Source organism: Corvus hawaiiensis, chromosome 10 (assembly GCF_020740725.1).
Source record: "Corvus hawaiiensis isolate bCorHaw1 chromosome 10, bCorHaw1.pri.cur, whole genome shotgun sequence".
Classification (NCBI taxonomy): Eukaryota; Metazoa; Chordata; class Aves; order Passeriformes; family Corvidae; genus Corvus; species Corvus hawaiiensis.
Window position 1 is genome coordinate 8,039,724 of NC_063222.1, and position 13,065 is coordinate 8,052,788.

The following is a 13,065-nucleotide window of genomic DNA, read 5'->3' on the forward strand; positions in this document are numbered from 1 at the left end:
CTGGTTGCTCTTCATCTTGTTTTCCTACCCCGTGTAGGGCCATGGTTTTCCTACCCCAAAGTGACTGTGCCCCAGGAGCTAGCAAGACTTCCTACCCCTTTTGGTTCCTCCACAGGAATAAGAAATGCTCATCCCTGTCATAAAGGACAGTCTCCTAGATGCACCTGAAGAGGGGAAAGAAGTAAAGAAATTGAAGAGGAGAGTTGGTTTAAACCAGACAGTATTCATAAACAAAAACAAAATAGTATAAAGCCTTTTGATTTAATTGGTAGAAAATTAGTTACAAAAATACAGATTAAAAAAAAAAGAGAACATTTTGAGATTTCGTATACAATCCAGGACGGACTTGGGTCACACAGACCAGAGACCCTGCAGCTCGTGCCCTCCCCTCCTAAACCCTGCTGTTTCCCACTGTCACAGCAGCAGCCAGGCTGTGCCAAGACAGAACCACAAAGTGCAAAACACCCAAGTGAGTGTTTCCCCACTTCCTCAGGTGCTGCAATCCCAGCCCTGCAGCAACAGAAATGGGCAGCAGGTTGGGAATGCTGCTGGTAAGGCCAGTACCCCTGTGGGCTGTCTGGCTGCCCCTGCAGCAGCCCAACCACCGGGGCCCAGGACAACACACAGGTCACTCTTCCTGCAGAGCATGGCCCATGGCTGGCCTGGTTGCTTCATTCATGCTGACAAGGTATTCTGTGTCAAGGGGTCAGGATGTGGTGACAGTACACATATACACACGTACTATAAAAAGCAAGCGTTGGTGTGGGGCCAAGCTGGGACAAAAGCCACATTTACTCACAGAAGAGATATTTTTCTCACAAAGATGAATCTTAACCCAGATCACTCTGCAGCCTCAAGAACCGAGAAGCTAAGAAGAAACAGGCAGTGTAGGAAGTGCAGGGACTGCGATATGGGATGTGCAGGGCTGGGGTACAGGGTACTGAGCCTGGGGTTCCAAGGTGTGGGGAGTCAGGCATCCACGTTGCTGTGAAGGTGAAGCTTACTGAATAAACCAAGCACTTGCTACATTACAGATCGGGCTTGTTATCAGGTGGCATCTGGTAACATCTCACACACACAGAGTGTGAGAACACCCAGCGCTGCCCTCCTGAATGAAATAACTCAAAGCATGCTGCATAAAGAAAGTTCAACTATTCTCCTTGAATGGTCCCTCAAAGTCCCCTATGCTCTCCTCATGATGCTTGGCTCTTCTCCCTTGTACCACCTCTTCAGCACAGGCAAGGGGCTAACCCTTACAGCCTGTCACCACCCACACAGCTTATCAGATTTTCTTCTTCCTATAAGGCGCTTTTGGCCCAGGAGCTGTGTTTCAAGCATTTGGGCTGAGAAGCAGCAGATAAGATTTCCTGTGGGGCCTGGAGCGCTGCTAACCTGCCAGGCAGGAGACAGCTTGAGCAATGGCAAGAGCATCAGCTGATCCTTAACATGAAGACTGGATGGGGGTGTGTGAAAGAAAAGCTGAGAATTACTCAGCTGGTACCAGCCTTGTAATTATTTCCTGTCCCAGGAGTTCACTCCCAAAGATGGTAGCGCCAGCTGGTACACAAGAGGCTGAGCTGGGGCCAGAGAGGTTTGGTGCACTCGGTACAGGAGATGGATTTAGGGATGTCAACAGAATTTCCAGATGTTCAGTGCTACTTTTGGAGCTGGACTTTCTCTATGATGAAAATACTTCATGTGGCACCGTCCAATGCCGTATATGACCTCTTTCTCTCCACCTGTAGCAGGCGGAGCAGGTGAACTTCCAACTGCACTCCTACCCTGCCCACATCATGGTGAATTCACAGGCTTTGATAGGCCACCACTCACCACAGACATCAAACTCATCTGCCAGATGCCCTGTGACTCTTCCCCACTCGCCACACAATACTCACCCAGTCACAAACCCCATCGCCTCCCAGCCCTCTGCCAAAAACGGTGACCTGGTACACACAGTGTCACTCCATCCCCAAGGATTCCAACAAAAAGGGTGTCTGGAGCAGCCTTCTCCAGCACAGCCATGGCTTCCCTCACTGCAAGCTCTGATGGTGCTCTTGGGCCCATGTCCCATTGTGGGTGGCGTCTGCTCACTGGGGTTGTGCTCTCAGCCCATTCTCCTCAACACCGCAAATGACTGCAAATGCTTCCCCCACACACACATCCCAAGAACAGATACATCATCCTTTGCTTTTCTGACCAACTCATTTCCAGCACTATCCTGTCCTGGACAGGCTGCAGGACATGTGTTCTTCCTGCAAACACTGCTGCACTGGGCTGAGATGGGACATGGCAGGTACAACATCCTGAACTGAGGCCGGTCTGGAGACATAGCCCTGGTCCCCCCGGGGCCATCCAGCAGTGAGTAATCTCTGAGAGACTGTGGTTGAGGTGCCTGTGTACCGGGAGCCAGCCTGCCTGCCCAGGCACCGCCTGCACCCTCCGGACCCAGCGCGTCCAGTCACCGCGCTGGCACGTCCTGCTGCTCCTCACATTCCTCCCCTGCTGTAACATTTCAGCAGCAGAACAGCCCTGGTGAAGCAGGGCTTCAGGACAGGCTGCTTGGGGTTTATAGTTGCTGAGAAACATCCAGATTTAAATGTTTTGAATGAGAGCTTTACTCTGCATTTTAAAACCTCAGCCTCGAGCCAGAACCGACCTTCTGAAAAAGCTGGACAAACCCTCTTTATTCAGAGTGAGTAAATTCCCTGTAAAACAGCCTCTCCTTGGAGAGTGTTTGCTCATGGCAAGGCAGGCCTGGAGCCCAACCCGAGGGAGGGAGCACAGGGTGCAGAGGGTGCCCCATGGCTGCACATCAGTGGCCAACCCACTGCCCATGCTGGCAGCAGCCACTGCCCCCACATTACCCTACCTGCTGCCAGACCTATGCTTTGCTCCTCACTTCCCAAAGTCCCTGTCACTGCACATGCCAAAGGCAGAGCTGCTGTCATAAAACCAGCCCCAGCAAACCCACAGACATGTGGGAGTGCTGGATGGGCAGGACCCCTGGAGCTGGACCCCTTTCCCTCCCTCTGACAGCACTCACCAGCTCTGCTGGGGCCAGGCACCCCCAGTCCCATGTCCAGCCAGCAGGGACACCTTACACCAGGTGCAAGCAAAATCTTAACTGGGAACAAATCCAACCTGGATGAGCCCCAGTCTGGAAAACAAGGCAGATCAAGTACTCCTCCTGTGACCCACACTGCAGACTGAGCAGTGCTCAGGAACACCTGCCCAGCTCTCCTCCCACTCTCCTACAGCAAATCCATGCCTGCAAAAGCCTGAGCTGCATTAGGGAGGCCATTCATTAACCAGCCAGGGCCTAGGTTGGACTTGGGGCTGCCTCAGTACTGCACAAGTAGCCTCCTTGTTAGTCCTGGCAGGTTCTGAGTTGGTGCCCACAGTATCACCCCAAGCTGCAAGAGGCAGGAGGGACCGACCTGGGCAGGTGCACAGGTCTCTGGTGACACGCAGCATCCTTCCTGCAGTGTGGAGCTCCTCAGTCCAGCTGAGATGCGTCCTGCTTCCCAACTGCCACGCAGGAAGGGCTCTGCTGTCAGGAGAAACACAGGTGACACCCCCAGCAGGGTTTTGGGCTCCTTTCCCCAGTGCTTGGCCTCCAAAGAAGAAACACAGCTCAGCTCACCTGGCTTTCCCCTCCAGCCCTGAGCAGGGAAGTAGAAGAGCTGTCCTGGCACATGGCAGCCTTGCTGGCAGGAGCAGTTCTGCCCTGCCCAGAACTCAGAGAAAATGGACTGGGACAGAGATGAAGAAGGATGAAAATTGCAGGAATTAGAGGAAAAATCACAGAGCTCCTCAGCTTTAACATCTAACTGGAATTAATTACTTTCTGATGTGAATTCTCTTGGCTCAGCTTCTTTTTCTCTGGGCTTCTCACTTGCTTCCTATGAAGTGCCTGAGCTGAAACATTACCAGCTTTCATGGCAAAATCTTATTTTTAATTATTTTATCAGCCAGAAAGAAGGCGAATGAAAGGTTCTCTCACAATTTTTTGCTTTCATTAAAATAAATTTTTTTTCCTACTAAAGTCAGTTTCACAAGGCTATTTCAACTGGTTGTAATCAATACGAACGGAGGCTTTTAATTATTATTATCTTGACAGAAGCTCCTTTTAAAAGCCTAATCAAAGATATCCCTGCTGTTCCACAGTCCCTCCTCTGGTGCTGCCTTGTCCGGTGTGTGGGACAGTGCAGCCCAGCCCAGCCCAGCCCAGCTGCCCGGCAGGTACCTGCCTTCCATCTCCTGTGCTGCTGTGTGGGACAGCCAGGGCTGCAGAGCAGCCAAGACCACTCAGCACCTCAAGAAGGATGGTCCCCGGCCAAAGCACCGTGTTGGACGCCCCAGAGGGAGCAGGCAGGGGGCAAGGAAGGGACACTCCCGCTTGCAGCCCTGGGGACACGGTCAAATTCCCTCGTCCCGTGGCCACCGGCTGCCCCGAAGCCCTCCTTGGTGGGGCCGGGGGCTGCTGACCATTTCTCTGCTGGTTATTAGATTGTTCACGGCTCTCAGGTTTGTTTGAATAAGCCCCTTTGTTCGGCGGCGCTTTCCCACGTCCCCCCGTTCGCTCGGCAGTCGCGTGTCCCGAGTCAGAGAGGAGCCCTGGCCGCCAGTCCCCAAAGAAAGTTTTCTTCGGAGCAAGACATCTGCGTCGGAGGGAACCTGCCAACATCTGCCACACTTTCCCCCTTTTCAAGAGCCTTTCTTTCCCTCTTAAAAACTGCAGGAACAGATGTTAAAAGTTGTTTTCTTTCTCCGGGGTGTGAAATGTAGACAAATAGCAAAAAAGAAAACTCTAAGCAGCGCTCACTCCTTTCTCTTTCCTTTTTTTTTTTTTTTTGGAAAGACCAGGAAAAAAGGGAGGCTTTGTTTACAAAGGAGAATCCCCTTTTCAGTGAAACCTGGCAGTGGCAACGCAAAAGGAAAGCGGGAATTTGCAGAAAGCTCCTGTAATGCTCATTTGCATTGGGCTGTTGGGTTCCTACAATCCCCGGCACAGATGTCAGCCTTCCCCAAAGCCAGGGCAGCTCTCCCGCCCGCACCCCCCGCCTCCGAAATAAAGGCTTTTGCCGTGACTGAGAGGTGTAAAATAACTGTTTACAGCAAAAGCTGCTCTTCTTTTTCACTGTGGTGCTGTCTTACAAATGAACCTTGAAATGAGCTCACCCGGAGCAGATGCCCGTGGGCAAGCCGGGGGGCTCGCCCTGCCGAGGCCGGGGCTCAGATGCCCGGCGTGGGCTGGGCACGGGCTGTGGCTGGGCACCCGGGGCCACCACGCTGCCCTTGGCCTCCCCTCGCACCCGGCTGTCCCCGGGGCCCCGCAGCCTTGCCACCACCTCGCTTCCCGGTCTCGTGGAACAGCCCCGCCGCCCCGGAGCTCGGTGGCGGCTCGCAGGACAAAGGAGGCAGTAGGGAGGGTGAGGCAGAAGCCGCGAGTGAAAGTCAAGGAAGGGAGAGAGGGTGAGGAAGGAGGTGCTGCCATCACAGATAGCTGAGTGACCTTTCCTGGTGGCACTGGGGGCTGGCCAGCCTTCAGGGCCACTAACATGGGGGGCACACGCTGCACCCTGCAGCAGTGCCAACAGACACAGGACTTGCTTCTCAGAGTTTTTAGGTAATTCTGAATGTGCTGACACCCATGCCATGCTCAGCTGGGCCATGAGCTAAGGTGATCTCAGGCTTCCCCCTGCTGCCATGAGTGCCTTGGGAAGGTGCCGCTCTCTGCATAAGGTGCTGGTGGGGGAAGATGGGCAGGCACTTCCAGCCTGGGCAGAAAACTGCCCAGAGCCAGGGGTGTGCTCTGTGCCCCCTGCCCCAGCCCAGCCACTGCCTCCTCCAAGCCGAGCTGCTGGAATCACTTGGCAATACAGAAGCCTCAGCTACACCTTTTATCAATACCAACAACAGTCCACTTCCTGGGTGGACTGGAAAAGGCTTAGAAAACCAAAGGAGTCTTCACTGGTGAGCAGCCCGGGCCGGCTGATGTGAAGGCCTCTTGCATGGGGCGGTGGGATCTCATTTTGTTGGCTCTGAAGACAACACACCTGAGATAAGAATGCCATCCCTTAACCTGGCACAAAGGATAAGTTACTAACCTTCTCCTCCCAACTCTCCTCTCCCAGCACAACCACACCGGCTCGTCCCAGGCCACTGCCAAGTAGGGCACTTATAAAACCAAGTGAGTGCACCCCAGCTCTGCATGTGACTGAAAAACAGCCTCTGCCTGCCAGATCCCATGGCTGGGGACATGTTTTCGTGATGAGCCCAGGCAGCAGGGCGTGCAGACATGCTTCAGGTATGTTTGCATTGACACACAAGCAAACACACTCACACCCACATAGTGCTTGAGCAAGGGACAACGTGATGTCTTCGCTGTTATCGCTGGGGTACGTCCCCACGCAGAGCTGCAGGGGCAGAGGGCTCTGCAGCCACGGCACTACCCCGGGAGATGGAAAATCCCACCAGTGCGTTGGGAGGGCTTACAGTGCTTCTGAACCGCTGCAGCTGCTTCCTCTCCACTTCAGCAAGGTGACACATTTGACACCAATCCAAAGGGCTTCACCTGTGCGACTCAACAGGACACTGCCAAATCCTGCTCATTAGCAAAGCAACTGTCAGAAAGCAAATGCAAGGTCATGAAAAACACCTTCATACTCTCCCCCAAACCAGGCAGAAGTGAGGAAGTATAAAAGTGCATTCTCACCCCACACCAAGCCTCCTCAAAAGGCCCCTCTTCTCCTGCACCAGCATTCCAGAGGAGCAAACAGACAAACCCCCTTCCTCACAAAGGCACCCAAGGCTCTCAGCATGGGGGAAAAAAATCAAAGAAGTAAAGCTCCCACAGGACTAACTCACCTCTAGGTTTGTTTGCATCTTCAATACCCTGTAAATTTAATATTAAATTCTACAGAGCTGCCAAAAACCAGAAGAGTTACATATTTCCTGTATACACACAGGTGCAACAGATAATTCAGGTTCCCACGAGGTAAATAAAGTTCCCATGTTTTCCCTAGAGAATTTCTGTGATGGAAACAACCTTCCTACGGGTGTCTGCTGTCAACAGTTTTTAATCGATCATCATTTCCTTGTAAAATAATCCCTGGGAGCAGGAAGTCCTAGCTGAAGTACTCGGTTATTAAATTAAGAGGCTGTTACAATGATGTGAAATGACTGGGGTCAGGTTAGCAGGTAGAAATAGGCATCACTTCAAGGAGATAGAGGAGAAAAAGATGAGTAGAAGGCATTTTCCCAGGTGTAATTCAACCGCTTCCCGGCTATTGTCTCCCTCCCTGGGAATCTGTGCAAATTGAACGAGGAGCCGGGCAAGCTGCTCAGAGCGCGCCCATTTTCCTTCCCTTCTTCCCTAACAAAAGATCCCTCCAAAGCCCAGCGTCGGAGGCTGGACATCTGTCGCCGTTTGGGGGGGCTGGCGTGGTCATTGAAAAGAAGCAGTGACCTGTCAGCTTTGATTGATGGCCACAAACCTCCGGGCTCGACCCCTCGTGTGGGAAAAGAAGTCCCGCCAAGGAAAGTTGCCTTTCACATGCTAATTCGGGGTTATAAATACAGCCGAGGAGCAGCGGAGCAGCAAAGAGCCCATCTGGAAAGGGAGCGAGCCACTGCCCGAGCGCCTCCTTCCCGTCCCGTCCCGTCCCGTCCCGTCCCGTCCCGTCCCGTCCCGTCCTGTCCTGCCGGAGCCGGGCCGGCTGCCTGCATTAGGATGACGGCCGCGGCCACCGCCGGCACGCACAAGGTCGCCAGCACCAAGGAGGAGAGGAAGGTAGGTGTCCCCTGCCCTGGGCATGTGAATGAGGGGTGCCGGGCCACTGCTTCCAGGACACAGAAAGGGGACAACGCTTTTTCTCATATTAGAAAGATGCTTTCTCTGAATTTAACTCATGCAGGTGTTTTTCTGCTTCCTTTCTATGCCTTGTCTTTATGGGGTGAACTCTGTTTGAAAGGAGTGGAAGTGGGAGAGAGGTAATGCCACCTCAGGGACAGGCCGTGGCTGGAGCTGGCACACACTCCAACCACATCTTGTCCCTGCTGAGCAGTGTCACCCTGCCCTGGCTTCACACAGGGGAGGGGTCTCTGGCCTTGCTGAACTGCAGCAGGGAAATGAGGGAAATGAAAACATCAACTGCAATTTTTCCTGCTCCTTTTCTTTGCCAGTTAAGGAAACCCCTCATTGAGCGGAAGCGAAGGGAAAGGATTAATAACTGCTTAGACCAGCTAAAGGAGACTGTTGTGGGTGCATTTCACCTGGATGTAAGTGCTCATTTTGTGCGGCTTTTTGTGCTTTTGCTGGTGGGAAATTGGGTTGCGGGGGAAAGGGAAATGCCTCATCTTTAGAGATACTGGGCATGGTGCAAACCCGTCTTTGCCTCTAGCTGCTGTGCTCTTTCCTCATCAGCAGTCTAAACTGGAAAAAGCAGACATCCTGGAAATGACCGTGAAGCACCTCCAGAACATCCAGAGCAGCAAGATGATGGGTGAGTGCCCACTCCTGTACCCTGTGCCCTGTCCCTAACCCTGTTCCCAGTCCCTTAGCCGGTGCCAGCAGGTTTGCTCCACTGGCAGCCTGGCACATGCACCTTTCAAACCGGCCGAGGCCCAGGCTGCTGCTGGGGTTTGGCTTTCTCCACTAGATGGGGAGATGGAGCTGGGCACTGGTTAATCCACGGAAGGTGTTCTTTCCTTCCAGAGCCGATTTCTGCTTTATGGTGCAGTTTTGCCTTGGCGGCAGGCAGTAGGGCAGGGGGTCTCCCTGCTCACCCTCCCCGTGCAAAGGAAGCATCTTCTAGTAAAGCCCAGTGACTTCAGCAGGGACCCCTAGCAGGAACACCCCGGGCAGCTCTCATCCACTCATCAGCTCCCCTTTGTCTCCTCTCTTATGCAGCTGACTCCAAAGTGGGTCTGGAAGCCCAGCAGAGGTACAGCACTGGGTACATCCAGTGCATGCACGAGGTGCACAACCTCCTGCTCACCTGCGAGTGGATGGACAAGACCCTCGGGGCACGCCTCTTAAACCACCTGCTGAAATCCTTGCCCAGGTCTGGTGAAGACACCTGCAAAGCAGCACTGAGGTCTTTGAGCCCGGCTCAGCAGCCTCTCTTGACACAGAAAAGTCCCCTGAGCCCTAAGGGCAGCACTCGAGGGACAAACCCATCACAGGAGCGCCTGTACCCTGCGGAGAACAAGCAAGCTTCCAAAAATTCTTTCCAGCTGCCCTTGCTGTCAGTTTTCAACCAGGTTGATGCTGCACCTCCCAGACAGGTTCTGCAGCCGAATTTTTCCCATAACAACCCTAGAATGGGGTCATTAGATATGTGGAGACCATGGTAAAGTGTGTTTTCAATTTTTGTCCTAACCTTAGACACTCTTAAGTATGTATCTTATAGATATGTTTCTTTAAAACACTTGTGGAGCAAATCTGTTCCTGTAGGTGTACTAAAGACCAGGGTACTTCAAGCAGAAGTAAACCTATGTGTAGCCTGCATTGTAGAAGGCTGCTATTATTTTTTATTTATTTAATACATCTAAATTATTGTATAGAATCTTCTCATGCTCTTTAGTGTATAATAATTAAATCGTTTTCTTGTCTTACATTCTAAAATAATTAACTTTCTATTAATAAAAATACAAGACAACAAGCAGCAACCCTCTCTGGCATCAAATTTACCTTTCAGATCTCACATAAGCCATTGAGATCCCTTTGTTGGATAAAAGGGTAAGCGACTGGTCTCTTCTGCTTTTTATTTTTATTATTATCCATGTGCAGTGTAGGAGATTCCCGTGTTGAGTCCTGTAAAAATGCTGCAATGATTAGGAGAAAAAAAAAAAAAAGAGAGAGAGAGAGAGAAAGGGAGAGACTTGGTCTGGACTTTTTAGGCTGTTTAGAAATGCTCTCTGGGTTGCCCACTTTGGCTGTGCTGTTCCCAGACATCCTGACATTGCTCTTAAACTTGTATGTGTGTGTGTGTGTGTGTGTATATATATATATGTATGTTACATATAGTTATATTTAGGGACTTTTTTTGTTTCCACAACTAAAAGTTCTAAATAAACCTTTTGACGATAACGACTGACATTTCTCCCAGCCTTGTCCCATGTGCTCTGAATAAACAGTGTTTGAGCATCTGCTTTTGTTTTCTTCTTTCACAAAGTTTTTCCTCAATGCAGTTGAAAGAGCTGGTTTGGGGTTTGCCCCTGACACTTTGTAGGAAAGCAGTGTGCACCACACATAGAGACAGCATTGCCTGGATCACAGGAACACTTTAAAAGTTACGAAGGAAACAGGGAGTTGGGTTTATCAGCCTGGGTCGATGCTTTAGCTTTTACTTATAACTGAATCACAAAGATCATCTAAAGGGCAGAAGGTAAAATTCCCTGCAAATTGGACCAAGGAGATTGGGACAAATCTGCTCGCTTGCTGGCAACATTTGGTGCCCGTTTTTCATCTCAAAGGCAGTTAAAAGTTCCTCACAGCAGAAATAAAAGAGCAGGGAGCTCTTAAACAAACACCACGCATACTAATGAATGGCCCCGCAGTTCAGAGGGGCTCATTATGCAGCGAGATCTATTTGACGAGGTGCCGAAGGAGTGAAAACCAGCACCTCCGGGTTTAGCATCTTTTTCTGTGAAGCTTTCCCTTTTATCCAGCCCTCTCGAATAGCCATTAGGAGCAGTGGCATAGGGGTGGTAGGAGGAACAAGTGGCCTACACATGGCTGCAAGGAGGCAAGGTAGGTTTCTTCAGCCATGGGGTCAGGTGTCAGGTAAAGACAGAATTCTACAGATCTTACCTCAACCTCAGTTTCCACCTTCTGCTTGAAAATGAAGACTTCCCACTTTCCTGATGGGGCCCTTTGGAGTGATCACCAATGTGGAAAACACACATCATCATCATCACCATCATCATCATCCCACCGCAAAGATCCAGAGGAGGGTGGGAAGTGGGGCCACCCCAAGAAAACCACGGCGGTGAAGCACACAGAAAACTCATGGATAGAGAAACCAATCAGGCAAAGAAAACTGCGAAATCCTGGGAGAGAAAAGACATTAAAGATCTTCCCAGTTTACTATCACACACACTGCTGAGTTCAAATAAAAACCCCATCCCATATGAGCTCCCACAGCTGCACCCACCAGAGGAACCTCCACTGCACACCAGTGTGACCAGCAAGGAGAGCCGCTCCCTACCCCAGATAGGGCCTGAAGTGTTCTTATACTTCTAGATGGTGTCAGTAATGCATCTCATGACACTCGTGGCCACCTTACTGTTATGCTGGGAGAGACTGTGATGAAAATATTTTACTACAGTTTGACAGCATCATCTTAAAAACATACATTCCCTCTAAAAGCTGTAAATCCCCAGTGACTGTAATTATTAGCTATGGTTACTGTGCTGAAAAGAGATCAGCAGGAAAGATCTATTTCCCACTATCTCTGCTTGTTTATTTTGTGTCTTTGAAAATACTTTGTCGTTAGTGAGTTTTATAATTTCCTGTTTCTAATCAGTAAGGGCTTTTTTTCTGTTGTGGGTGTGGAGGGAAGGGTCACATCACAGCTGGTGAGAGAGTTTTAAAAATAGGAAAGTGAGACTGCAATACTTGGCCAACAATCTCCAGTAACAGTTTTAGTACAAGACACTCATTTTTCATTGCCTTCATTTCAAACAAAGAGTGACTTTTTTTATGATCTCCTTGTCCTTTATCCAACCAGTACAGTGGGAATCCATTGCAAGTCACTAGTTTTCAGTAAAAAAAACAATGTTTCTGCAGAAAGGCAGAGGCTTACTCATAGTACTTCAAACACATGAATTTCAGCTTCTAATTATGTTTGACAAAGGAGCTCCATATTTATTTCAAACCCATCTGGTTTTACCAAAGCCAGGACTGTACAAGAGCAATAGTACTTTGCTCTTCAATATAAGTACCTCTCCACTGACAACCCAAAAAAGCATTGCCAGCTGCTACCATCTTCTCCCCAGGAAAAGGAATAGAGCAGCTCCCTCAGCCAGCTGGCCAATGCAGAGTGGAGAGCACAGTCCTCATCACCTGGTGAATGAAGCTGTCCCCCACACAGGCTCTGGACACAGTAGCAGAGCCCAGAGAGATGTTGCTTTCACATCTGCAGACAGCACCAGTGGCTGTGTCTCTGGACTGCCAGAGGTGCCACAGCACAGCTCGGGGATGGATCCCCCAGCACCCAGACGAGCACCTTGCAGGCTGCACCCCCATTCCCAGCTGTGACTGCATTCCCAAGGCACAGACAGGGTTTGGAGGCACAGACAGCAGGGAGGCTGCACCTCACGTGCAGGCTGAAAACAGCCAACACAAGCACCCAGACCAGATTCCTCGGCTCAGGCATGGCCAGACAGACCTGTTTGCTGGAAGCGGTCACAAGATGCATCGCATCTCCCCAGCACATGCAGGGCTGGGACAGCAGCAGATCTGGGCTTTGTCCCCTGCCAAAGTGCTGTTCCAGACGTGTATTTGTGAATGGAGAATTAAAAAGCAGAGATCAATTGCTGTGTACACAGAGATGTGGGGAAGGCTGGACCCGAGGCTCAGGACCCTCACATGCGTTCAGTACAAAGCAATTACTGATTTTTATAGCAATAGAAGCCCAGGTGGATGAAACACCCACATGCACAACAGTTCCCTTTATATAAACTTCACTCCTAGACCTGCTCTCATGGAAACCAAGAGGAAAACTCTCACTTATTTCTCAGAAAACAGGACCAAATCCTTTCCCACTACGAAAGTAGAGAGCTTCATCAGTATGTAACAAAACCTGGGGCCCTGCCATGCTGTCTTCTCCCAGACACGCACAACCCTTGGGGCCTCTGAGCATCTCTGCCTTTTCCCTTACTCCTCCTCCCACCCTGAGGGTTCCACAGCCACTCTCAGTAACAAGGCCAAAATGCTTTAGGGATTTAGGAGTGGTGCTGAGCCCCTGCACATCACTACTTGAGAGGGCTGAGCACAGCACCTTGAAAGGGAACATGAGCTATATCTTCAGTTGACCTCTTTGCTGAGTGCTCACT

The 13,065-nt window shown here is 50.8% G+C and overlaps 1 protein-coding gene and 1 long non-coding RNA gene across 3 annotated transcripts; one reads left to right on the forward strand and one right to left on the reverse strand.

The window, feature by feature from the left end:
* Nucleotides 1–77: 77 nt before the first annotated feature.
* LOC125331135 lies at nucleotides 78–11,055 on the reverse strand. The gene is made up of 3 exons (XR_007205870.1): nucleotides 10,820–11,055; nucleotides 9,698–9,820; nucleotides 78–164 (listed from the first exon to the last, which is right to left on the reverse strand). It is a non-coding gene; the product is annotated as an uncharacterized LOC125331135 (long non-coding RNA).
* LOC125331132 (transcription cofactor HES-6-like) lies at nucleotides 7,544–9,706 on the forward strand. Of its 2 annotated transcripts, none has more exons than XM_048315065.1 (4): nucleotides 7,544–7,795; nucleotides 8,188–8,283; nucleotides 8,429–8,507; nucleotides 8,915–9,706. In XM_048315065.1, exons 1-4 carry the CDS (start codon nucleotides 7,559–7,561, stop codon nucleotides 9,358–9,360), a joined length of 858 nt encoding a protein of 285 aa, XP_048171022.1. In that variant the 5' UTR covers nucleotides 7,544–7,558; the 3' UTR covers nucleotides 9,361–9,706. The 2 variants fall into 2 exon arrangements, with proteins under 2 accessions (XP_048171022.1, XP_048171023.1); XM_048315066.1 differs by having other exon boundaries at nucleotides 8,432–8,507.
* Nucleotides 11,056–13,065: the final 2,010 nt, after the last annotated feature.

Coding starts and splice junctions, on each gene's coding strand:
- LOC125331132 (XM_048315065.1), top strand. CDS start 7,559: ATGCTAATTCGGGGTTATAAATACAGCCGAGGAGCAGCGGAGCAGCAA. Junction 8,284..8,428: donor TGGGTGCATTTCACCTGGAT/GTAAGTGCTCAT, acceptor TTTCCTCATCAG/CAGTCTAAACTGGAAAAAGC. Junction 8,508..8,914: donor CCAGAGCAGCAAGATGATGG/GTGAGTGCCCAC, acceptor TCTCTTATGCAG/CTGACTCCAAAGTGGGTCTG.